We start from the raw sequence: 26721 nt of genomic DNA on the forward strand, positions 1-26721 counted from the left end.
GGATTGTACATGCATTTTTCCTGCCAGGGACAAGCATAAGTGAAGCCTTTTTGCATGCGATTTCGCATGCGGGTTGTCAAACTCTTTCCAAGTGATTTTAGCATCACTTGGAAAAGTGCTTGACAACTTGGTCACACTATATAAATCCATGTAACCAGCATGGATTTATATAGTGTGACCAAGTTAATAGTTGAAAAAAAGATTAAAAATGGTAAAAAAAAAAAAACCCAAAGCATTATACTCACCTTCTGATGGCCCCCGGTCTTTTCTCTGTTGCGTCCGGTCTCTTGTACGGCTCGCGGTGGTCTGAAAGTACCTGCCATGACGTCATTTAGTCAAGTGACAGGTCACGCGACCGCCGACGTTTCTTCCCCAACAGGTCTTGAACTTCTCTCAATTTATGTATGCGGTTAACTCCACCAGTATACTTTACTTCTCTGTCCTCACTGGACAGCTCTATAAGCCTCACCTCTGTTTTTCTCTGTAGGTGTTCTTTGGATTAAACAGCTAGGATTCGTTCTTTTCCTAGGTCAAGGATGCCAATGACAGCTGTACTCTCACAAGTAATCGCACACATTGAGCAGCGGCGCCCCTAGGAGCATTCAGATGTGCCTGCACCAGGTGACCAGCATTGGATTTATTTTTTTTCTCCCTTTCTTCTTGTTTAATTATGAGGAGCAAAAGCAAAAAAGCAAAAAAAAAAGCATAGATCCAGTATAAGCCACGAGGTCTGAATTTGTAGTTTTTGTAAATATTAAAAAAAATCTACAGACTATACAGTTCATTTATATCAATTTTGGAGGGTTCACAATGAATGAGGTTCTCCGCTTAGAATTAGTTTATTTTTTCTTAATCAGTTGTAATGGGTCATAAGCAAATGAAAAAAAAAGGGGTCAATTTCAGAAAATGATCAAAGAGCAAGAAATATTCAAGTAAAAAAAAAATACATAATTAATGTGCCCGTGTCTGCCAATCACTAACCTCAACAGTGACTATTGTAAAAATTGATTGTCCCATGAATTATGTAAATGACAAAATATCTCTACGAGACCGATGGTGAACAACGGGGGTAGGGATTGGGATAAGGTTTTTTTTATTATTATTTCATAACACTTTTTGCTCTAAAACTACTTTCATAACATTCCAAATCATCATCAAAACATTGCCTACTTTTAGCCACCACTAGAGGGAGCTATTTGTATGGCAAGGCTCCTTAGCCCCCTCTCTTGGCAGCAATACACAACCTGAAGTATCTATGCAGGAGATTTAAAACTCTGTACCAAAAATGTTTTTCTGTCAGTAACACCATGGAGGAACACAAAAGTCTCCGGCATGACTAATGACAGATAACAGATTCGGAATACTTCCAGGGCACATTCAGGTAGATTTGGTGGAGAAAGTCTTTTAACAATTATGACACTATACAACAGGTCCCGTGCCAGTAATGACTGATAGTATAGTCTATCTGCGAGATATTGCACAGATCTCAAATGGTTTGGGGGCATTTGTAGCCCCAAGTGCAGGGGTGAGGTCAAGTTTGGCTCCAGGCACAGGTTTGAAAGTGAAATTTTGTAATAATGTTGTAAAGAACAGGAACAGCTCCATCTTAGCCAACGTTTCTCCAGCACAGCTTCTTTTGCCTGCGAAGATGAACAAAAAACATTGATGGAATACATATCGGAATACAACTGGATAGCAATAAGTTTATATCAAATATTGGTATGAAGCTTTCTGGCTTCTGTTGTGGTTGACACTTTTGATTCTAACGAATGTTACTCTAGTGACATGGGTAGAAGTGGCTTGGCTTTCCATGAAGAAAAGTAACACTCACAAATTTTGTGCAGAGTGGAGGTTCATGAAGGGGGGGGTCAGGGAAGCGGACGGCCAGTCCGAGCATTGCAACACGATGCGCGTCCAAGTTATACGACCAACTGACTCTTCCCTTTCAGATAGAGGGCAGAACCTATCAGTAGGACTACAATAAAACCTTCCAATATTTTCTACATTACATTATCAACCACTATAACAATGCCAGAGGCACCCCAATAATAGTTTATCAGCCACAGATGCCCCAATAATAGTGCTTCAGCCACGATTGCCCATAGTGCAACAGCCTGAGTTACCCCATTAGTATTTTCAACCACACATAACCCAGTAGTGCCAGTAACGAACACCTCAATATTAGTGTGTCAGCTACAGATACTCCACTAATAAAACATGAGCCACAGATGTCTCAATAATAGTGGGTCAGCTTTAGAAGGACTAAAAAGCATGTTATTCCTTGAAGCTGCAATAATAATGCATCATCCACTGATGCACCAATAATAATGGGTCAGCCACAGAAACCCCAATAATAGACCATCAGCCATAGAAGCTCCGATAAGTGCTTCAACCACTGCTGCCCCAATAAAAGTGCTCCTGTCGTAGAAGCCCAAAATACCATGTGTCATTCACAGATGTGCTCATAACAGTGTGTTCTGCAGATGTCCCTCTTAAATTGTTTGTCTCTTCTTTGTTTTCTTCCCATCATGTAAACAGTCGTCATACTCCCCTTTGGTACCAGGTACCGCTGCAACAGCTGACATCAGTGGACAGTTTGTTGCACATACACATTCCCATCCATTGACCTCATTGGGAGTTCCAGAAAACAGCTATGTGCAAAATAACATCAAAGAACTCATCTCGTGGGGTTGAGAAGTCTTGGCCAAATCCAGTCCTAGTTCATTTTGAGTGAAGGCCGCCTGATGACCTTGTTGATATGGTGGAGGAGGAGGACAAGAAAATGAAGAGACCATGAACCATATACCCTTTCTTGGGTTGGAAGAATTGAATGGGAATGCAGCAGAAAAAAAGAAACCTTTGAATTGACTTTATGTTCTACTACTGTCATCCTGTGAGGTTGAAAAGAATGTGCCAATCCAGGCCTTGTTTATTTTTATAAGAGTCAGCATTTTCAGTTGACAAGAGGATGCGTCTATCAGTTATTATGCCCCCGGCGGCACTAAAAATGCGCTCTGATAAAGAGCTAGTGGCAGGGCAGACAAGCACCTCCCAGGTGTAGAAAGACAATTCATGCCAGCTTGGAAACCTAATAAAAGGTACGGCACAGAGGAATCATGGAGACTCTGGTATTGTCAGCTAGGTACTCCTTCACCATCTTCAAAAAGTCCTTGTCAGACTACCCTGTGCATTATGACATGGGCACTGAGAAGGTCTAGTGAAACTGTCCCATACCTTTGATAGTGTTCCCCTGCCTCTGTTAGAACTGGTGTGTGTCTCCCTCGGCTCCCCTCCTTGATTGCCCAAGGATCTAGGACCTCTGCCATCAAAGTGGACTGATGGTAATTTTTTTTATTAATTGTTCAACTAAGGTCTTCTGGTATAGCACCATCATACTAGCCCTCTCCGCAGCAGGAAGGAGAGATGGAAAGTTCTTGTAGCATGAGTTGAGAAGTGTGAACAGCCAGTAATCAGTCTTGGCCAAGCTGGGTATAAAGCAAGGGTCACCGGAAAGGCAGCGGGACTTAAAATCAGCCATTTGATAGAGACTCCCAACAGGCAAGACTTCCCTGTCCCATCCCAAGGAAGATGACTCTCCATGTACTCCTCCTCCTCTTCAGCCCATCCACGGGAAAGATGGGATGAAGGTGGTGTGGGTAGTACTCTCTGTAGCTCAGGCAACCATCTCCTGTTCCTCCTCATTATCACTCAATCCACGCTGAGAAGATGAGATGAGGCTGGACAGGGTAGTATCACAGTGACTACTTTCTTCCTCCATCTCCACCTGTTCCACATGCAAAATTGAACAATGCCTGAGCAACTCCATAGTAGACCAAAGTGTGAAAGTAGGTAAATGCATTGCCATTGATGACCTGTGTTCATGTTTCTGTGGTGGAAGCAAAGCTGAACTTTGAGATCCTAAAAAACGCACAAAAAAATGCAACAAAAAATGCACCAAAACCTGCATTTTTTTGTTGCAGCTTTCTGATCTCTTGGCAGAAAAGTTTTGCTGCAGAAAAAAAAATGAAGAAGAACGCCTAGTGTGAATATACCCTAACAGGCGTCAAACATGCGGGGCGCTTGAGCAGCCCGTAAGGAGCATACCCAAAAACCCTGATGCTTGATCGAGTATCGAGCACACTAGCTCATCACTGCTTACGACATTTCCATTTAGAAGGGAATCTGTCAGCAGGTTTTTGCTATGTAATTAGAAGACAGCAGAAGATAGAGGCTGAAACACAGAATTCAGGGAGGTGTCACTTGTCAAAGTGTGTGCTGTTTACTAACTGCGAAGGATTTATCACTAAGAGGTTAACATTGCTGGACTAGTCCGGCAGCGCCCACTCAAGCTCACTGTCTATGGACTTTGTACATGGCGAGCCAGTTGTAGACAGTGTTAGCTTTCTCAATGCTTCTTTCTAAATGTAAAAGCTCTGATTGTGTCAGAACTGCTTCACCCAGTAAACTAAGTGATACATCATTGGATTCAGCTTCTCTTTATCTACATTATGCTGCTCTCAGGTGAGGTAGAAAAACCTGCTGACAGATTCCCTTTAAAATACATATTTCATAATTCTGATTTATATTTGCTATATTGTAGTATAGTTTCATGAAATGTTACCTATTGAGAAGGGGATGAAGGCCTCGTTCTTTTTCAAATTTCCTTTGGAGTCGAGAAAGTGTTCTGGATAAAATTCATCTGGTTTCTCAAAGTAAGCTTTATCTCGGAGAACGGAGTGTAGCAGTGGAAAAACAACAGTGCCCTGAGGAAAGCATGGAATAAGTGAAAAGTATGAATCATATAAGAAATAATTATTATGCATAAATCAGTATATGAAACAAAAGTTTATAACAGAAAACAATTGTACTACTATAAATAAGACTAATTACAGCTGTAATACCAAAACCTTAAGTAGAATCTCAATGACGTCTGTGGAGGAATGTATAGTGGAATTGTTGGCTCTCCTGTGTGGTGTAGTATATAGAGGATCTGTCAGCTCTCCTGTGTGGTGTAGTTTATAGAGGATGTGTCAGCTCTCCTGTGTGGTGTAGTATATAGAGGATCTGTCAGCTCTCCTGTGTGGTGTAGTATATAGAGGATCTGTCAGCTCTCCTGTGTGGTGTAGTATATAGAGGATGTGTCAGCTCTCCTGTGTGGTGTAGTATATAGAGGATCTGTCAGCTCTCCTGTGTGGTGTAGTATATAGAGGATCTGTCAGCTCTCCTGTGTGGTGTAGTATATAGAGGATGTGTCAGCTCTCCTGTGTGGTGTAGTATATAGAGGATGTGTCAGCTCTCCTGTGTGGTGTAGTATATAGAGGATGTGTCAGCTCTCCTGTGTGGTGTAGTATATAGAGGATCTGTCAGCTCTCCTGTGTGGTGTAGTATATAGAGGATCTGTCAGCTCTCCTGTGTGGTGTAGTATATAGAGGATGTGTCAGCTCTCCTGTGTGGTGTAGTATATAGAGGATGTGTCAGCTCTCCTGTGTGGTGTAGTATATAGAGGATGTGTCAGCTCTCCTGTGTGGTGTAGTATATAGAGGATCTGTCAGCTCTCCTGTGTGGTGTAGTATATAGAGGATCTGTCAGCTCTCCTGTTTGGTGTAGTATATAGATGATCTGTTGGCTCTCCTGTGTGGTGTAGTATATAGAGGATCTGTCAGCTCTCCTGTGTGATGTAGTATATAGAGGATCTGTCAGCTCTCCTGTGTGGTGTAGTATATAGAGGATCTGTCAGCTCTCCTGTGTGGTGTAGTATATAGAGGATCTGTCAGCTCTCCTGTGTGGTGTAGTATATAGAGGATCTGTCAGCTCTCCTGTGTGGTGTAGTATATAGAGGATGTGTCAGCTCTCCTGTGTGGTGTAGTATATAGAGGATCTGTCAGCTCTCCTGTGTGGTGTAGTATATAGAGGATCTGTCAGCTCTCCTGTGTGGTGTAGTATACAGAGGATGTGTCAGCTCTCATGTGTGGTGTAGTATATAGAGTATGTGTCAGCTCTCCTGTGTGGTGTAGTATATAGAGGATCTGTCAGCTCTCCTGTGTGGTGTAGTATATAGAGGATCTGTCAGCTCTCCAGTGTGGTGTAGTATATAGAGGATCTGTCAGCTCTCCTGTGTGGTGCAGTACATAGAGGATCTCTCAGCTCTCCTGTGTGGTGTAGTATGTAGAGGATCTGTCAGCTCTCCTGTGTGGTGCAGTATATAGAGGATCTGTCAGCTCTCCTGTGTGGTGTAGTATAAAGAGGATCTGTCAGCTCTCCTGTGTGGTGTAGTATATAGAGGATCTGTCCTGTGTGGTGTAGTATATAGAGGATCTGTCGGCTCTCCTGTGTGGTGTAGTATATAGAGGACCTGTCAGCTCTCCTGGGTGGTGTAGTATATAGAGGATCTGTCAGCTCTCCTGTGTGTTGTAGTATATAGAGGATCTGTCAGCTCTGCTGTGTGGTGTAGTATATAGAGGATCTGTCAGCTCTCCTGTGTGTTGTAGTATATAGAGGATCTGTCAGCTCTCCTGTGTGGTGTAGTGTATAGAGGATCTGTCTGTTCTCCTGTGTGTTATAGTATATAGAGGGTCTGTCAGATCTCCTGTGTGGTATAGTAAATAGAGGATCTGTCAGCTCTCCTGTGTGGTGTAGTATATAGAGGATCTGTCAGCTCTCCTGTGTGGTGTAGTATATAAAGGATCTGTCAGCTCTCCTGTGTGGTGTAGTATATAGAGGATGTGTCAGCTCTCCTGTGTGGTGTAGTATATAGACAATCTGTCAGCTCTCCTGTGTGGTGTAGTATATAGAGGATCTGTCAGCTCTCCTGTGTGGTGTAGTATATAGAGGATCTGTCAGCTCTCCTGTGTGGTGCAGTACATAGAGTATCTCTCAGCTCTCCTGTGTGGTGTAGTATATAGAGGATCTGTCAGCTCTCCTGTGTGATGTTGTATATAGAGGATCTGTCAGCTCTCCTGTGTGGTGTAGTATATAGGGGATCTGTCAGCTCTCCTGTGTGGTGCAGTATATAGAGGATCTGTCGGCTCTGCTGTGTGGTGTAGTATATATAGGATCTGTCGGATCTCCAGTGTGGTGTAGTATATAGAGGATCCGTCAGCTCTCCTGTGTGGTGTAGTATATAGAGGATCTGTCACCTCTCCAGTGTGGTGTAGTATATAGAGGATCTGTCAGCTTTCCTGTGTGGTGCAGTATATAGAGGATCTGTCAGCTCTCCTGTGTGGTGTAGTATATAGAGGATCTGTTGGCTCTCATTGTGTTGTAGTATATAGGGGATCTGTCAGCTCTCCTGTGTGGTGCAGTATATAGAGGATCTGTCAGCTCTCCTGTGTGGTGTAGTATAAAGAGGATCTGTCAGCTCTCCTGTGTGTTGTAGTATATAGAGGATCTGTCAGCTCTGCTGTGTGGTGTAGTATATAGAGGATCTGTCAGCTCTCCTGTGTGTTGTAGTATATAGAGGATCTGTCAGCTCTCCTGTGTGGTGTAGTGTATAGAGGATCTGTCTGTTCTCCTGTGTGGTATAGTATATAGAGGGTCTGTCAGCTCTCCTGTGTGGTATAGTATATAGAGGGTCTGTCAGCTCTCCTGTGTGGTATAGTATATAGAGGATCTGTCAGCTCTCCTGTGTGGTGTAGTATATAGAGGATCTGTCAGCTCTCCTGTGTGTTGTATTATATAGAGGATCTGTCAACTCTCCTGTGTGGTGTAGTGTATCGAGGATCTGTCTGTTCTCCTGTGTGGTATAGTATATAGAGGATCTTTCAGCTCTCCTGTGTGGTGTAGTATATAGAGGATCTGTCAGCTCTCCTGTGTGGTGTAGTATATAGAGGATCTGTCAGCTCTCCTGTGTGGTGTAGTATATAGAGGATCTGTCAGCACTCCTGTGTGGTGTAGTATATAGAGGATCTGTCCGGTCTACTGTGTGGTGTAGTATATAGAGAATGTGTCAGCTCTACTCTGTGGTGTAGTATATAGAGGATCTGTCAGCTCTCCTCTGTGGTGTAGTATATAGAGGATCTTTCAGCTCTCTTGTGTGGTATAGTATATAGAGGATCTGTCAGCTTTCCTGTGTGGTGTAGTATATAGAGGATCTGTCCGCTCTCCTGAGTGGTGTAGTATATAGAGGATCTGTCAGCTCTCCTAGGTGGTGTAGTATATAGAGTATGTGTCCTGTGTGGTGTAGTATATAGAGGATCTGTCAGCTATCCTGTGTGGTGTAGTCTATAGAGGATGTGTCCTGTGTGGTGTAGTATATAGAGGAACAGTCAGCTTTCCTGTGTGGTGTAGTATATAGAGGATCTGTCAGATCTCCTGAATGGTGTAGTTTATAGAGGATTTGTCAGCTCTCCTGGGTGGTGTAGTATATAGAGGATCTGTCAACTCTCCTGTGTGGTGTAGTATATAGAGGATCTTTCGGCTCTCCTGTGTGGTGTAGTATATAGAGGATCTGCCAGCTCTCCTGTGTGGTATAGTATATAGAGGATCTGCCAGCTATGCTGAGTGGTCTAGTATATAGAAGATCTGTCAGCTCTTCTGGGTGGTGTAGTATATAGAGGATCTGTCAGCTCTTCTGTGTGGTGTAGTATATAGAGGATCTGTCAGCTCTCCTGTGTGGTGTAGTATATAGAGGATCTGTCAGCTCTCCTGTGTGGTGTAGTATATAGAGGATCTGTCAGCTCTCCTGTATGGTGTAATATATAGAGGATCTGTCAGCTCTCCTGTGTGGTGTAGTATATAGAGGATCTGTCGGCTCTCCTGTGTGGTGTAGTATATTGAGGATCTGTCAGCTCTCCTGTGTGGTGTAGTATATAGAGGATCTGTCAGCTCTCCTGTGTGGTGTAGTATATAGGGGATCTGTCAGCTCTCCTGTATGGTGTAATATATAGAGGATCTGTCAGCTCTCCTGTGTGGTGTAGTATATAGAGGATGTGTCAGCTCTCCTGTGTGGTGTAGTATATAGAGGATCTGTCAGCTCTCCTGTGTGGTGTAGTATATAGAGGATCTGTCAGCTCTCCTGTGTCATGTTGTATATAGAGGATGTGTCAGCTCTCCTGTGTGATGTAGTATATAGAGGATCTGTCAGCTCTCCTGTGTCATGTTGTATATAGAGGATCTGTCAGCTCTCCCGTGTGGTGTAGTATATAGAGGATGTGTCAGCTCTCCTGTGTGGTGTAGTATATAGAGGATGTGTCAGCTCTCCTGTGTGGTGTAGTATATAGAGGATCTGTCAGCTCTCCTGTGTGGTGTAGTATATAGAGGATCTGTCAGCTCTCCTGTGTGGTGTAGTATATAGATGATCTGTTGGTTCTCCTGTGTGGTGTAGTATATAGAGGATCTGTCAGCTCTCCTGTGTGATGTAGTATATAGAGGATCTGTCAGCTCTCCTGTGTGGTGTAGTATATAGAGGATCTGTCAGCTCTCCTGTGTGGTGTAGTATATAGAGGATCTGTCAGCTCTCCTGTGTGGTGTAGTATATAGAGGATCTGTCAGCTCTCCTGTGTGGTGTAGTATATAGAGGATGTGTCAGCTCTCCTGTGTGGTGTAGTATATAGAGGATCTGTCAGCTCTCCTGTGTGGTGTAGTATACAGAGGATGTGTCAGCTCTCATGTGTGGTGTAGTATATAGAGTATGTGTCAGCTCTCCTGTGTGGTGTAGTATATAGAGTATGTGTCAGCTATCCTGTGTGGTGTAGTATATAGAGGATCTGTCAGCTCTCCTGTGTGGTGTAGTATATAGAGGATCTGTCAGCTCTCCTGTGTGGTGCAGTATATAGAGAATCTGTCAGCTCTCCTCTGTGGTGCAGTACATAGAGGATCTCTCAGCTCTCCTGTGTGGTGTAGTATATAGAGGATCTGTCAGCTCTCCTGTGTGGTGCAGTATATAGAGGATCTGTCAGCTCTCCTGTGTGGTGTAGTATAAAGAGGATCTGTCAGCTCTCCTGTGTGTTGTAGTATATAGAGGATCTGTCAGCTCTGCTGTGTGGTGTAGTATATAGAGGATCTGTCAGGTCTCCTGTGTGTTGTAGTATATAGAGGATCTGTCAGCTCTCCTGTGTGGTGTAGTGTATAGAGGATCTGTCTGTTCTCCTGTGTGGTATAGTATATAGAGGGTCTGTCTGTTCTCCTGTGTGGTATAGTATATAGAGGGTCTGTCAGCTCTCCTGTGTGGTATAGTATGTAGCACCCTGAGGATTCGGCTGCTACAGGGGTATTGCACCTCAATCCAGAGGTGTGATATTCCACTCCCGGGTAAGGATGGAGTGTGGATCTGAGCTCGGTAGGCTGCATGCACTACACACATCCCATTTCCGAGGAACAGGCCGACGGTACTCCCACTTAGAAATGTGCAGGTACGACCGAGTCTGTTCCTGGCTGGAGTGGGAGGGGGGTGGTACATCCCAAGTAGTGTAGGGGCAGATAGGGGGAGCAGCCTGGGTAAAGATAGGAGCTCATTGGGTGCTGGTCACCTGAGCTCACACATAGAGGGTGTATATAAGGTGGGCACCATCAGAGATCAGGGTCAGTCTGTCAGCCTTTGCAGAGGAGTCACAGGAAGAGGAGCAGAGCAGATCCAGAGAGAGAGAGAGGAGAAAGAAAGAGAGACCCAGAGGGGGAAGCAGAAGAAAGGACTCTAAGATCCCAAATTAAAACAAAGGGTGAAGAGTCGGCATTAGGGTACCGGAACCCAAGCTGGTGGGGGCAAAAACACACCCCAGCCAGAGACCGGAGGCCGTGGGCAGCGTCTGCCATGGCCACCCACCACATCCACCACGAAGGCATACCACGTGGAGGGTCAGGGAACCCAAGGCCAAGGGTCTCCCAACAGAAGGCCCGAGGGAGCTGGACCTGGGTGGATCACTAGTGGGGACGGCCAGAGAAAGGACAGAAGGAGAGCTCAGGGTCACGCTCCGGACTCGCTTGGGGGTTGGCTGGATCCAGGACCTGGTGGACGCAGCACGGCTCGGGAGGTCACTTGAAGCTGGAGTGACCGGAACATCAGCAGTGAGTAAATACCCTAAACTGCACAACCCGACTCTGTCGTCCTTTAACACCTATGCTGCACCACCACAACCCCCATCCTCTGCACCTGACCCCCTGAGGCTATACCCCACCCGTTGGGGGTTATACCATCACAAGCTGCACCTACACCATCAGCCTCAGCGGACCCTGCTGCAGCGGCGGCCATAGTGACCGCAACACAACGGGTGGCGTAGTCGACAATAAAGAACTTATAACATCTGTAGGACTGCCACATACAACTGAGTTTGACACCCTGGGCACGGACCGGGTCACAGCCACTCGGAAGACTACAACTCCCATCTGATCCGGCTCCGGATATTCCCCCTAAAGAATATGGCCCAGGGGGCGCGTCAACTTTGGCGTAGTCGGCAGGATTACGCGCCCACAACACCCGGGTACTGCGTGCCTGAAGAAAAGTGCAAGTTTACCTCAAAAAGAAGTCTCCTGCCGGTTCCGGAGGGTCCCCGTCATCGGACCCCATCACCAGTCGATTCCCGCCGGTTGTCCGCCATTAACAGCTTTTTCCCGCCATCTGCAGAGTTTCCCGCCACTGGGAAGCGATTCCCGCCATTTCCAAAGATTTCCCGCCTTGGAAGAGCGGACGCCATTATGGGCGTGCCAGAGGGTGGTGAGAGGCCGCCTCCCATCGTGGGCCAGGACCGAAAATGGCGCCAAAAGTGGAAACCGCCTCCACCAACAGAGACTGTGATGCTAGAGGTGTCTGTCAGCGTGAAAGAACAGCCCCTGGAGCTGACAGTCACCAAGTGGCCCCGGGACCGCCCTCGAGGTGGGAGGAGACGAAAGGAGAGAACAAAGATGGGTGCCGCCTGGAGCAGTCTAGAGAGAGCGCACCCGGAGGCAAGAAGCCTGGAGAAGAATATCGGAGGAGCTTACCCGGAGATGGCGAGAAAGCAGAGCAGCACCGGCCCGTTGGCCAGGAGCCTGCTAGAAACAGAGGAGGGAGAGCAGAGCAGCACCGGCCCGCTGGCCAGGAGCCTGCTGGAGACAACTGTAGAAGAGCAGAGCAGCACCGACCCGTTGGTCAGGAGCCTGCTGGAAGCAACGACCCCACTAGGCCTAGTGGAGGTCCTAGCACAGCTCCCCCGAGACCGGGAGTGTGCGCAGACCGCTCTGGAGGGCCTCGCAAGGAGGATGGCCCGGGTGCAGCGAGAGACGTTGGCGGAGTGGAGCCGTGAGATGGCCCAGCAGACCGAGACCTGTCAGCGGAGCACGCCACCCGAGACGAGGAAACAGACCGCCTCTGAGGATGGCGCAGGAGGAATGAAGGCCGGAGACGGCGCCGAGAAGGGAGCCGAACGAGTGGAGGCAGGTAAAGGGGACGTCTATACCCCAAACCGGGAAACCGCGTACCTGCCCCAGCTCCCCGTCGCAGAGCCCGAAGTCTATCCTGCCGTGCCCGTCGCTGCAACGTCACCGCCGCAGACTAGGCCTCAAACGGGAGCCGCGACCCCTGTGACGTCACACGCCTCGACCCCGAGCGTGACCAAGCAGGAAGTACCACCAGCCTGGTCGCAAGGCCTAGTACCCCCAGGCGCCGCAATACCAACAGCGCCCCCTACCTCCGCGGAGCCCCCGGCCTGGTCGCAGGGCCAAGTAGCCCAGGGCGCCGCCGTCCTTACGGTGCCCTTCACCTTCCAGATACCCCAGGCCTGGCTGCAAGGCCCGGGCAACCCGGGCGCTAACACCACCGCGCCCATAAAACCTAAAGTGCCGCATCTGGGAGAAGATCTGTTTGCCCAGCATACGTGCCCGAACGGGTCTGAAACTAGAGCCAAAGGTAACAATAAAGAAAGAGCAGGAGGACGCCGTCGTTAAGTACAGCGAAGCAGGAGCTGTATATAGTTGCCTGTCGGGGCACCATAAACTGAAACTGAAACTGTTGCTGTTGCTAAAAATAGTCCCCGTTGGGACCAGCAAGTGTGAACTGTTACCCGTTTAACCCCTAAATCCCACTGACCGAGGACTGAGAGCGGTCATTCCTCCCCAATAACTGGCCGAGGACTGAGAGCGGCCATATCCCTGTAAATAGTTGCGCGTCCTAAAGCGCCCCCTACCGGTTTTATAGGGAAACCAGTTTTCCAGAGAGACTGTCGCACTTTACCCGGTCACACGTTGCACAGTGACCGGAGGAGGAGCCTGAGGCGACGAGAATGATTATATGAAAAGTTTTATATGATGTTTTATTATGTTTATGTTTATGAAAAAAAAAAAAATGTATGTTTGTGGATGTTATGTCTTACAGCCCGAGGACGTGCTGTGATTTACCAGGGGGGAATGTAGCACCCTGAGGATTCGGCTGCTACAGGGGTATTGCACCTCAATCCAGAGGTGTGATATTCCACTCCCGGGTAAGGATGGAGTGTGGATCTGAGCTCGGTAGGCTGCATGCACTACACACATCCCATTTCCGAGGAACAGGCCGACGGTACTCCCACTTAGAAATGTGCAGGTACGACCGAGTCTGTTCCTGGCTGGAGTGGGAGGGGGGTGGTACATCCCAAGTAGTGTAGGGGCAGATAGGGGGAGCAGCCTGGGTAAAGATAGGAGCTCATTGGGTGCTGGTCACCTGAGCTCACACATAGAGGGTGTATATAAGGTGGGCACCATCAGAGATCAGGGTCAGTCTGTCAGCCTTTGCAGAGGAGTCACAGGAAGAGGAGCAGAGCAGATCCAGAGAGAGAGAGAGGAGAAAGAAAGAGAGACCCAGAGGGGGAAGCAGAAGAAAGGACTCTAAGATCCCAAATTAAAACAAAGGGTGAAGAGTCGGCATTAGGGTACCGGAACCCAAGCTGGTGGGGGCAAAAACACACCCCAGCCAGAGACCGGAGGCCGTGGGCAGCGTCTGCCACGGCCACCCACCACATCCACCACGAAGGCATACCACGTGGAGGGTCAGGGAACCCAAGGCCAAGGGTCTCCCAACAGAAGGCCCGAGGGAGCTGGACCTGGGTGGATCACTAGTGGGGACGGCCAGAGAAAGGACAGAAGGAGAGCTCAGGGTCACGCTCCGGACTCGCTTGGGGGTTGGCTGGATCCAGGACCTGGTGGACGCAGCACGGCTCGGGAGGTCACTTGAAGCTGGAGTGACCGGAACATCAGCAGTGAGTAAATACCCTAAACTGCACAACCCGACTCTGTCGTCCTTTAACACCTATGCTGCACCACCACAACCCCCATCCTCTGCACCTGACCCCCTGAGGCTATACCCCACCCGTTGGGGGTTATACCATCACAAGCTGCACCTACACCATCAGCCTCAGCGGACCCTGCTGCAGCGGCGGCCATAGTGACCGCAACACAACGGGTGGCGTAGTCGACAATAAAGAACTTATAACATCTGTAGGACTGCCACATACAACTGAGTTTGACACCCTGGGCACGGACCGGGTCACAGCCACTCGGAAGACTACAACTCCCATCTGATCCGGCTCTGGATATTCCCCCTAAAGAATATGGCCCAGGGGGCGCGTCATAGTATATAGAGGATCTGTCAGCTCTCCTGTGTGGTGTAGTATATAGAGGATCTGTCAGCTCTCCTGTGTGGTGTAGTATATAGAGGATCTGTCAGCTCTCCTGTGTGGTGTAGTATATAGAGGATCTGTCAGCTCTCCTGTGTGGTGTAGTATATAGAGGATCGGTCAGCTCTCCTGTGTGGTGTAGTATATAGAGGATCTGTCAGCTCTCCTGTGTGGTGTAGTATATAGAGGATCGGTCAGCTCTCCTGTGTGGTGTGGTATATAGAGGATCTGTCAGCTCCCCTGTGTGGTGTAGTATATAGAGGATCTGTCAGCTCTCCTGTGTGGTGTAGTATATAGAGGATCTGTCAGCTCTCCTGTGTGGTGTAGTATATAGAGGATCTGTCAGCTCTCCTGTGTGGTGTAGTATATAGAGGATCTGTCAGTTGTCCTGTGTGGTGCAGTATATAGAGGATCTGTCAGGTCTCCTGTGTGGTGTAGTATATAGAGGATCTGTCAGTTCTCCTGTGAGGTGTAGTATATAGAGGATCTGTCAGCTCTCCTGTGTGGTGTAGTATATAGAGGATCTGTCAGTTCTCCTGTGTGGTGCAGTATATAGAGGATCTGTCAGGTCTCCTGTGTGGTGTAGTATATAGAGGATCTGTCAGTTCTCCTGTGAGGTGTAGTATATAGAGGATCTGTCAGTTCTCCTGTGTGATGTAGTGTATAGAGGATCTGTCCTGTGTGGTGTACTATATAGAGGATCTGTCAGCTCTCCTGTGTGGTGTAGTATATAGAGGATCTGTCAGGTCTCCTGTGTGGTGTAGTATATAGAGGATCTGTCAGCTCTCCTGTGTGGTGTAGTATATAGAGGATCTGTCGGCTCTCCTGTGTGGTGTAGTATATAGAGGATCTGTCAGCTCTCCTGTGTGGTGTAGTATATAGAGGATCTGTCAGCTCTCCTGTGTGGTGTAGTATATAGAGGATCTGTCAGCTCTCCTGTGTGGTGTAGTATATAGAGGATCTGTCACTTCTTCAGTGTGGTGTAGTATATAGAGGATCTACCACATAGAAGTGCTGACATATCTGCTCTATTAACAAGGAAAATGATAATGTCCATTTCATTTGTTTTTTCATATCCAGAGATATAGCAGATGAGCTCTGAATAATGCTACTATGTAGCATCCGCATCTGTGCACTCTGCCTCCCTCCCCCGGCAGAGACGCCGACTCACTCACCGCCGCAGTCCCGAACTTCCTCCCTCCTCTCCTGCTGCTGATGTCCGGGTTATGCACACTGTGCGCCATCATAAAGTGTCCCCAGCCAATAGATGGGAGACAATTACTATTTTAAAGCACCTCCACCACCTGCATGGTGTGGCCTGTGCAATGTTGTTTGTCTGTTTCTAAACACGCTTGCTAGTTCTCACGATCCCGGGCTTGTATCCCAGTATACCTGTCTTTTATATCACCTTTGTCCTTCTGTCTATCAGGATACCAGTCATGTCCGTCAGTGTATCTGTCATGCCAGTCACTATACCAGCTGTGTCAGCCAGTACTTGCCAAGTCTACCATTCCTGGCCACTCCTGCCTCCTGCCCCTTGGGGGTCAGCTGCCATCCACCTGGGGTGAGTCCTGGTGTAGCACCTGGTCCCGTCTCCCTCGCCTCTCCTCGAATCGCAGTATCGTCAGCCGCCAAGGATCAGAGTTTGGACTTGGTGAGGCACCTAGTCCCGTCCCTCCAGGCACTCCTCGGATCATCACTTTGTTGTTCACCACCCAGTCCATTACATACTAGAATATTTTTTGGAGCTGGAATCATGGTTGATTTTTCTGCACGTTAGCCAAACAATTACATTTGTTGTTCTAGCCTTGCATGTAGAAGCACTTGCCAAGACAGATGAGCACTTTACTCCAAGGAAAAGCTTAAACAAGGGGAAGTCAAATCAGTAATTATGTATGAAAGCTGAGTTTTTATTTTTACCTTTGGAAGAAAATACCCTCTGAATGTGATGTCTTCTAAAGTTGCGTGTGGAAGATTATGAGGTATAATATCCCCAAACCTCTGGATCTCATGAATGACGGCGTCTGTATACGGCATTTGTTTCCGATGTCCCATTTGAGGTTCGGCCGATCCTATCACATGCTCAATTTCATTTTGAACTTTCTCTACCAAGGAAGGAAAAAGATATTACATGTTATTCATGTCTATACGGAAAAGATCATCCAATATATGATGCCTTTTCGCTAACCTTTCTTATGATTTCTGCACAGGAAGACAAGCTCAAAATTGGCACCATCCACAGAAAAAGTGCCATAGGTTTGAAACAAATTTTTAAGAAAAACACCTTTTATTTTCTTCTTTCATTTATATATTTTTTAATTGTTAATAGAAATCTGTCACCAGTTTTAAATCTTATATCTCTTGCCAATCAGCTTATAAATCAAGAAAATGGGGTTTCTACGACCCCATAGGTTCTCTTGCATATCTCAGAAATATTATTTTATTTATGGCCCATGCTGCATGCAAATTGTGTTGTCCGGATTGATAAGTGTCTCTGGATCATGCTCAGCACCTCCTCAGTCCTAGTGAACACTTTCTCTTCAATCTTGATGAATCTGAACGATATATCGTACATAGTGTTGAGCGAGCACTAAAATGCTCGGGTGCTCGAAGCTCGGGCCGAGCTCACCATGATACTTGGGTGCTCGACCCGAGCAACAAGCCCAATGTTAGTCTATGGGAGACCCGAGCATTTTTGCGGCAGCACCACCGGCAGTCTATAGAAAGCCTAAAAAGTGCCAAAAACGATAGTGACAGTGCTCAAAAGACATGGGGACAACATGGGCATCACTCCAGGAAGCATTTCTGACCCCCAGGTCACTGCTGTCAACAACGTGGTCAGAGGTATTAAGCCACTTTAACGAGCTCACAATAAAGCGTTCAAAAACGAAACTGAAACGGTTTTCCTGTGAAATATGTTAAGGAACTTCCTTTCCAGGCTAAAGACTTGTGTATAAGGTAAAATAAATAACCAAAAACAAAAATACTCCTCCACACCTTGGGCTATGTTCACAAGTAGCATTTTTTATGCTTTTTGCACTTTTATATTGCTTTCAACCGTGACAAAGGCATTCACCGGGAAATGTCATTTTAACATTTTACAATCTTATCTGGTCATGTGCTGTGTGACACATGCATACAGTGCTGAAAAGACATGGGAACAGCATGGGGAAGACCCCTGGAAGAATCTCTGACACCCAGGTCACGGCCTAAAAGTGTGCCCATCAGAAGTGATCCTTTCCGCATCAGAAGATGCAGACTTGCAACTATCCCCGTGCAAGTCCTTGTCCCAGGGCAGTGTTCAATTGTACCTCCCCCATTCCTTGCAATGCAAGCGCAAGTATGCAGGCTGCCACCAACCCACCCCCAGGCTGCAATACCATACTGCTAGCTTGCTTGCACTTGAAATGAAGCCTTTAAGTTTGGAGGATTCCGAATCTGACCACTACCTCATGGCTGCTTCGGCAGCGAGGTATCCATACTCAGTCCCCAGCCGCCCGGCAGCCGGGTGTCCGCGCTCGGTCCCCAGCCGCCAGGGGGCGGCCGGGTGTCCATACTCGGTCCCCAGCCGAACCGCGACCGGGTGTCCTCACACGCTCCCCAGCCGCCTGGGGGCGGCCGGTTGTCCATAAACGGTCCCCAGCTGCCCCTATTTCTCCTTAAAACTTCCCCCACACTTTTCTTAGCCTGGCCTGCTTTAGTGCAGCATTGGACGAGCCCATCAGCGAACCAGACTCCTCGGGTGGGCCCTGGCTTTTCCATCAGGGGTGTTGAGAGTGCCAAGGTGAAGAGCATGATGATGATGATAGAAGTTAGCGTCTGCTTTGTTTTCTTGGAATGCAAGCGCATGTATGTAGTAGCGTCTAGGCCTGAGGTGGTCAGCGTTTTGGCGCATATCCTACCTCCTCCGAGGATTGCTGGATGTTTTCCTGCTACTATCCCAGTTCTATGACTCCCATTAAAACAAAGCTTCAGGTGATGAATGATGGATGAGGTGGTGGCAAAGGAGAAAGAGCAGGAGGAACAGCGACCATTCACATCAATATCAGGCCAGTCAACCACACATGTCTTGTAGGATATGTTTCTGTACCAAAAGGAGCGGTTCGGCTACACAGTTATAGGGAATGCAGTGAGTGCAATGCCTACCAAAAATTTCGAGGCACTCCAATTACCCTTGGAAGTGACATGGAGGTCAAAGGGTCTTAACTAAACCGTTTTTTCTATTTATAGCAACTGGGTCTCCTGTGCACTGTTGGCCTAAGCAGTGAATGGAAGGCTTTCCAAAAATTATGAGGAACTACAATGCCCCTTGAAAGAGACGTGGATTACAGCATACTAAAATCCTTCTACCCATTATTGGGGAGTGGGTCTCCCTTAGTGTTCGCCTATGCATTGAAAAGCAAAAGCTGACTAAAATTAGGAGGAAATGCAATGCCCGTTGGGAGAATGGTGGAGATCGCAGTGGAATAAAAAGACAATATCAATGCCCCTTGGAAAAGTGGTGAAGTTCGCAGTAGCTTAACAAGACGGTTTTAATGCCCCTTGGAAAAGACGTGGAGGTCACAGTAGCTTAACAAGATGGTTTTAATGCCCTTTGGAAGAGACGTGGAGGTTGCAGCAGCTTAACAAGATGGTTTTAATGCCCCTTGGAAGAGACGTGGAGGTTGCAGTAGCTTAACAAGAAGGTTTTAATGCCCCTTGGAAGAATGGTGGAGGTCGCAGTAGCTTAACAAGTTTGTTTTAATGCCCCTGGGGAAAGTGGTGGAGGTCACTGTAGCTTAACAAGACGGTTTTAATGCCCCTGGGGAAAGTGGAGGAGGTCGCAGTAGCTTAACAAGACGGTTTTTATGCCCCTTGGAAGAATGGTGGAGGTCGCTGTAGCTTAACAAGACGGTTTTAATGCCCCTGGGGAAAGTGGTGGAGGTCGCAGTAGCTTAACAAGACGGTTTTTATGCCCCTTGGAAAAATGGTGGAGGTCGCTGTAGCTTAACAAGATGGTTTTAATGACCCTGGGGAAAGTGGTGGAGGTTGCAGTAGCTAAACAAGACGATTTTCATGCCCCTTGGAAGAGCCATGCAGTACAGCATCTTAAAAACATTATTCAAATTATTGGGGAGTGGGTATCCCATAGTCTTTGCCTCTGCCTTCCAAGAAAAAGCTGCCAAAAATTAGGACGGAGGAACTTGCAATGCTGGCAACACGGACCAAGGTCACCCTGGTGGTATAGTGGTGGTGGAGGCTGAGGATAAGGAGAAGAGCAAAATACAGCCGAAATGAGGAAGCGTATACCCATGTGTGGGTGTGAAGCGGTGCATGGGAATACACCTCCCAAAATAACACAGTGGATTTTACTTTGTTACTCTGCTGTCATTTGGGGGTGATGAGAAGTCTGGCCCAATCCAGCCCTTGTTCATTTTGATAAGGGTCAGCTAGTCAGCATCGTCAGTTGACAGGCGAGTGCGCTTATCTGTTATTTTTCCCCCCAGCGGCAATAAAAACACACTCCGATAACACGCTAGCGGCAGGGCAGGCCAGGCCCTACAAGGCGTACAGAGCGAGTTCATTCCAAGTGTCCAGCTTGGATACCCAAAAATTAAAAGGCACAGAGGAATCACGGAGGACGCTGGTACGGTCACCAAGGTACTCCCTCACCATCTTTTGAAACTTTCCACTCCTTGTGAGAGTACCCCGCGCTTCAGGGCCTGTAAGCAGGGAGGGTCTCAGAAAGCTGTCCCAGAATGTTGACAGTGTTCCCCTGCCTCTGCTGGATTGGAGTTGCGTCTCTCTCGCCTGTACGCCTTGGTTGCGCAACGAACTGTGACCTCTGCCGCTAGCGTGTTCAGATGGGAATTTTTTTTACAGTTCTGCAGCAAGGGCCTTCTGGTACTGCCCCATTTTTGTATACCTCTCCACCTCAGGAATAAGAGAGTGAAAGTTCTCCTTGTAGCGGGGGTCTAAAAGTGTCACCAACCAGTAATGACTGTCACCCAACATTTTGACAACGAAAGGGTCACGGTTAAGGAAGTGTAACATAAAGTCAGCCATGCATGCCAGACCGGTAACAGGCAAGACTTCCGTGTCCTCACCAAGATGACTACTGACCATGCTCTCTTCCTCCTCCTCCCCCCTGTCCTTTGGCCACCCATGCTGAACCGACGGTATGACAGTTGTACAGGTACTACCGTCTACAGCGCATGATACCAGCTCCTGTTCTTCCTCCTCCTCCTCCTCCTCCTCTCCCTCATTGTCCCCCAATGCACGTCGGAATGAGATGAGGCTGGACTGTGTGTAATCGCCCTTTATGGCTTCTTTTTCCATCTCATCATACTCTGGCTGCAATGCCTCCTGTTTAATTCTCTGCAGAGAGCATTGCAAAAGACAGACAAGTGGGATGCTGACCCTAATGATGACGTCATTGCCACTCACCATATTGGTGGACTCCTCAAAGTTTTTCAGGATGGTACATATGTCAGATATCCAGGTCCACTCCTGAGGTCTTATGTGTGGAGTCTGACCTGAATATCGATGGCCTTTTTGCAGCTGGCACTCCACAACTGCTCTCTTCTGCTCACAAATCCTTTGCAACATGTGGAGGGTAGAGATCCAATGTGCGGGGACATCACACACCAGTCGGTGTGCTGGAAGCTGCAAGCACTGAGATTTGACCCGTGGAACTGAAAAACCACAGTTCTAATTTTCTGGCCTACACCAGACTCTTTTAAACAGATATATTGGTGTGTGACCAGTCAGGGAGACACTATTACTGTTTTTTTTTTAAGGCAAACAATGCAAAAAGCAGGATATTACAGAGATTTGACCCGTGGAACTGCAAAACCACAGTTATAGTTATGTGGCGTACACCAGAATCTTTTAAACAGATATATTGGTGTCTGACCAGTCAGGGAGACACTATTACAGTTTTTTTACAGCAAAAAATGCCAAAAACAGGATAATACAGAGATTTGACCCATGGAACTGCAAAACCACAGTTCTATTTTTCTGGCCTACACCAGACTCTTTTAAACAGATATATTGGTGTCTTTACAGTCACAGACACACTCAATTTTTTTTTTGGGGGGGGGGGGGATACCAAAAGGTTAATAAGACATGTATTCGGACAGTCTGACTGAGGAAAAAAAAAATACAGGATTTAGATGAAAAAAAATAAAATTTTCCTGGCCCTGAGACCGGGGTGATAATTCGTGCAATTTGACCAACAGGAGCACACAGGACTGTAATGCAGCGTTTGCTGGTATAACCACTGCGTCTCCTATACAGCCTGCCTGCCTGCCTGATATCTGAGATGGATATTAGTCCTGAGAAGGCTTTAGAGACCCTACACTACCTATTTCGCACTATATATCTCTCCCAGCAGCACTGACCCTACACTGGCTGATCCGGAGCGACTGTGTCCAAGATGGCGGCGCCCGGTTTAAAATACTCGAGGTGACGCTATGCGGCCAGCCAATCAACAAGGCTGCAACATTACACTGACTGGCTGGCAATCCCTGCATGTTCATTGGCTCTGTAAAGAGCGCCAAACTTGCAGGGCGGAGACCTGAGCTCCCGCTCGAGTAACCCGGAAATGCTCGGTGCTCGCCGAACATCCCGAGTAGCGTGATGCTCGGGCGAGTAACGAGCAGTGTCGAGCATGCTCGCTCAACACTAATCGTACATCTATCACACAGTGTTCAAAGTCTCGCGTCTGCACAGTTGAATCAGGAACCTTTGCAGGCACGCCTTGCTCTGCCCTATTTTGCAGCCAGCAGTGTACCAGGGTCCTGATTACTGGGAAGTGAAGTCGGCATCTTCACATTACAGGACTTTGCTCTGCTCTAGGTCAAAGTGAGATGCGTCTGTGCTAGTCGCTGATTCAACATGAAACTGAGGAGGCGCTATGTAGAATCCGAGGACACCTATCGGACAAGACCACGCAATTTGCATGCAGAGAAGCACATGAATAAAAGAATTTTTTGAATGTATTCTGAGGCTCCTATGAGGATATATAGGGGTCATAGGAACCCTTTTCACATGCTTTAAAAGGTGATATGCAGGGTTTATAAGGAATAAGACTGGTGAAAGGTTCCCTTTAATTCAATAAAAGTAAATGATAAAAATTATTGCAGAATGGTTAACACACAGGTCAGGTATTTTAGCCTTCAGTTAAATTAAATAAGCACTCCCATCAAAGTTTTTATCCTCTTAATCTATTGCAATCATCATATTATAAAGCACTGTATACTTACAATTGCTCATTTTGTCTTTCTACCCAGATAATTCTTCTCTTTTCTCTACTCTATGTAGAAACAGGAAGTCTCTTGTCCCTGCAGAAATCAGTCCCTTGTTCAACTCCTGAACCAGCTGCTCCCTCCTGTCCCCAGCCATAGAGTTTTGTAGGGACTTATGACTCACGCAGGGAAATTTGATCTCCTTTGTCTACATAGAGCTTAGAAAGATTCAGCTTGTCAATTTTTAAATACATGATGTCATACACCTAATGGAAAAGAGAAGAATTAACTGAGTATAAAGTAAAAATGAGCAATTGTAAGTATACAATGCTATAAAATACGATGATTGTAATATATTACTAGGGTAAAAAATTTGATGGGTGAAGTGCTTCTTTAAGCTTTATGACTGTATGATGACTAGTAGACAGAGGATCATAGGCAAAAAAATCACAGGTCCATTTTATTGTCTCTAATAGGATGAAAAAAGGAACTAATTAGAGATGTAGACAGGTGACAAAAAGCAAATTAAAGGCCCATTTACATTGGACGATTTATGCGGATCTGTGCTTTACAAGCCCAAGAATGAAAAAGCTCCCGGTCCCATTAAGTCAATACTCAAACTCATGAGCTTGTTTGCGGCTATAAGGAACCACAAATGAAGCCCAGTCAAAAACATTGAGCTATGCTTAGCTATGAGCCTTTGCCTGCTGTAATAGATGAAGGGTGGTAACACTGATCACTGCCTCTAGGAAGTTAAATATATGTAAAATTTTCTAATTAAAAAATTGCTAATCCTTCATGTTCAAGAAACACTTAGGTTAAGATTTATTTATCGTAGTGCTCTTAAATTCACTGATATTCTAAAAAATTTTACGGTGTTTTAAAAATTGATTTGATTTCTTACGTTGAATTTCTGGATATTTTATCATCAGCAGAAGTCCCCATCTCAGGGTGGTTGATGTGGTCTCCATTCCAGCTCCAAATAGGTTTCCTACAAGTACCAATAGGTTTTCATTGTGGAAATACTCGGTGGATTCAGGTTTTCCCTGAACAGCACAAAAGAACAAAATCCAATTAATAACTGTGAATAATGGTATGTCCATGGTGGTCTTTCAAAAACAATCCCAATTAATCAAGAAACCCAGAATTACAAAAATATGATTTTTCTATATTTTTATGACCATATTATACCTTTGCACGCCTCTGATTTAATCTTTTTTTTTTTAATTATATTTAATTATATATATAACACACACCATATCATGGAAGTATTCTCTGCTAGAGTCTATGACTAATTTAGTAATTAATTTCCCTATATAAAGGAACCTTATGGCAGCTCAAAGCACAAAAATTCATATAAAAGTAAAAATGGAAATCTCAAGCTCACCTAGTTTTCCAACTTTAGATTTTGGAAATCAGAGAACAGAAGAAATGATAAGGCAGTGATCAATTGAATAAGGAGGTGGGGTTGTTCATCTCAAATGTTTCCCCTTGGATCCCAGTCATAAACCCCTTACCCAACCAAACCAGATCTCACACTTTGCACCAATGAGGGGCAGAACCTCGAAACATCATGTCTGCAAACTGAGATTCTGATTTGGCTTTTATCCTAAGTCATATAGCAAGGCTCAATAAAGGGTCAATATTGGAATGCTACTTCCAATAAGTGGCACTAGAGTTCTAGTCCTCTTTTTCTCTGAAGATGCAATTTGCATAATTAAATTTCAAATATTTAAAATCCATAGAAGATAGTGAATGGATACTGATCCCTAAAGTGTTTTAAACACTCTATGCTTTGTAAACATGATGAAATACAGATCATGGTATTTCATCATGATTAAGAAAGTGTATAGCATTTGAAACACGTTGATGATAAGTATCCATTCATACAGTGTCCATTTTAGGACATGATCGGATGTCAAAATCAAACATCAGAATGATGTCAGTTTGAGGCTAAATACCCTGTCTGAGAAGTGATTTTGATGAGTGATTCTGACAAGTGATTTTGACGAGTGATTCTGACGAGTAATTTTGACAAGTGACTTTGACAAGTGACTTTGACAACTGTAATAATAACAATAAAAAAGTAACTCTTCGCTGATGGGACTTGAACCCAAAATTCTATGTCCTAAAACCAGTGCACTAACCACTAAGCTATAAACTCAGTTGTGAAAACCTGTGAGTTCTATTTGGTTATATAATTTTCAGTGCAAACTTGTCTCAAACTCATTGGGACTTATGCACAGACTGCAAGAAAGCCACATTCAAATGATGTTTGATTTTGATCTGTGAGTCTGATGTGTGACTTTCTTCAAACATCAGAATCACAATGACTTTTAGTCACCCTGAGTATTTTCATGGTTAATTTCATAAGACAAGAAAAGCTATGAGTTAGTATAATTTGACTGGATAGCTTAATGGTAAGGCATCAGTCTCTGAAACTACAGTGATAGAGTTCAAATCCTGATAGGAATAAGATTTTTTTTTTATTATGCCTATTTAGCACGCAAACTACAGGGGTGTTTTACTTTTAATATCTGACACCCTGATTGTCATCCTGATGTGTTAAGAGCTTCAGACACGCTGTCTATTTGCATGGTAAATTACATAGCAAAAGTAAATTAGGAGTTTGCAGCCAGTACTTGGGTGGATGGAAATAAAAATTTACAATAAAGACATTTTATCATTAGACCCCTTTAAGAAATTATGCAAATATAAAGTCACTTGGAAATAGATATGTAGTAAATTATTGCCTCCCAATTTACTTTGGCTATGTAATTTACCATGCAAATAGACCGCATGTCTGAAACTCTTAACACATCAGGATGACAATCAGAGTGTCAGAAATTAAAAGTAAAACACCCCTGTAGTTTGCGTGCTAAATAGTCATAATTAAAATAAAAAAAATCTTATTCCTATCTGGATTTGAAATCTTTACACTGTAGTTTCAGAGGCTGATTCCTTATCATTGCACTATCCAGTCAAATGATAGTCACTAACAGCTTTTCTTGTCTTATGACATGAACCATAAAAATACTCAGGGTGACTAAAAGTCATTGTAATTCTGATTCTGATTTTTGAAGAAAGTCACACTTCAGACTCACACATCCAAATCAAACATCATTTGAATTTGGCTTGCTTGCTGTCTGTGCGTAAGTCCCAATGAGTTTTAGACAAGTTTGCACTGAAAATCATATAACCAAATAGAACTCCTAGGTTTTCACAACTGAGTTTATAGTTCAGTGGTTAGTGCATTGGTTTTTGGGACACAGAATTTTGGGTTCAAGTCCCATCAGCGAACAGTTACTTTTTTTTAATTATTATTATTACAGTTGTAAAAGTCACTTATCAAAATCACTCATCAAAATCACTCGTCAGAATCGCTTGTCAGAATCGCTTGTCAGAATCGCTCTGCAATATCGCTCTTCAGAATCGCTGGTCAAAATCACTCGTCAAAATCACTTGTCAAAATAACTTGTCAGAATCACTCGTCAGAATCACTTATCAAAATCAGTTTTCAGACAGGGTATTTATCCTCAAACTGACATCATTCTGATGTTTGATTTTGATATCTGATCAAGTCCTAAAATGGACACTGTACATTCACCACCACTGGATTTTAAAAGTTTGAAATAAAATGCTAATTTTAAGCCATTTGAATTGAGCTCAACAACACTACCTCTTTTTAATAACCACAAATATTACCTATTAATAGTGATGATTGAGCCTGCTCGTTGCTCGAGATTTATGAGCATGCTCGGGCGAGCACCTATTATCTTCAGCGTACTCGGGCTTTAAGTTTTCGTCGCTTCGTGAACATGATTTGCGACTGTTTGACAGCTTTAATACATGTGAGGAATGCTGAAAAAACAGGCATTCCTCACCTGTATTAAAGCTCTCAAACAGTCGCAAATCAGGTTCACGGAGCGACGAAA

General features: G+C 45.5%; 1 protein-coding gene across 3 annotated transcripts in view; it reads right to left on the minus strand.

Moving 5' to 3' along the window:
- Nucleotides 1-820: 820 nt before the first annotated feature.
- LOC141258836 (cytochrome P450 2C14-like) overlaps nt 821-26721 on the minus strand; it is a 221903-nt gene continuing 196002 nt past the window's right edge. For all 3 annotated transcript variants that reach the window (XM_073674000.1, XM_073673999.1, XM_073674001.1), the window contains 4 exons: nt 23691-23832; nt 16479-16663; nt 4622-4763; nt 821-1640 (listed from right to left, as the gene is read on the minus strand). In XM_073674000.1, coding sequence (XP_073530101.1) covers nt 1462-1640; nt 4622-4763; nt 16479-16663; nt 23691-23832 — 648 coding nt within the window. In that variant the 3' untranslated portion in view covers nt 821-1461. The remainder of the gene's footprint in view (nt 1641-4621; nt 4764-16478; nt 16664-23690; nt 23833-26721) is intronic.

The sequence above is a fragment of the Phyllobates terribilis genome, unplaced genomic scaffold (genome assembly GCF_046119375.1).
Source record: "Phyllobates terribilis strain yellow unplaced genomic scaffold, ASM4611937v1 Scaffold_3__8_contigs__length_932513732, whole genome shotgun sequence".
NCBI classification, from domain to species: Eukaryota; Metazoa; Chordata; class Amphibia; order Anura; family Dendrobatidae; genus Phyllobates; species Phyllobates terribilis.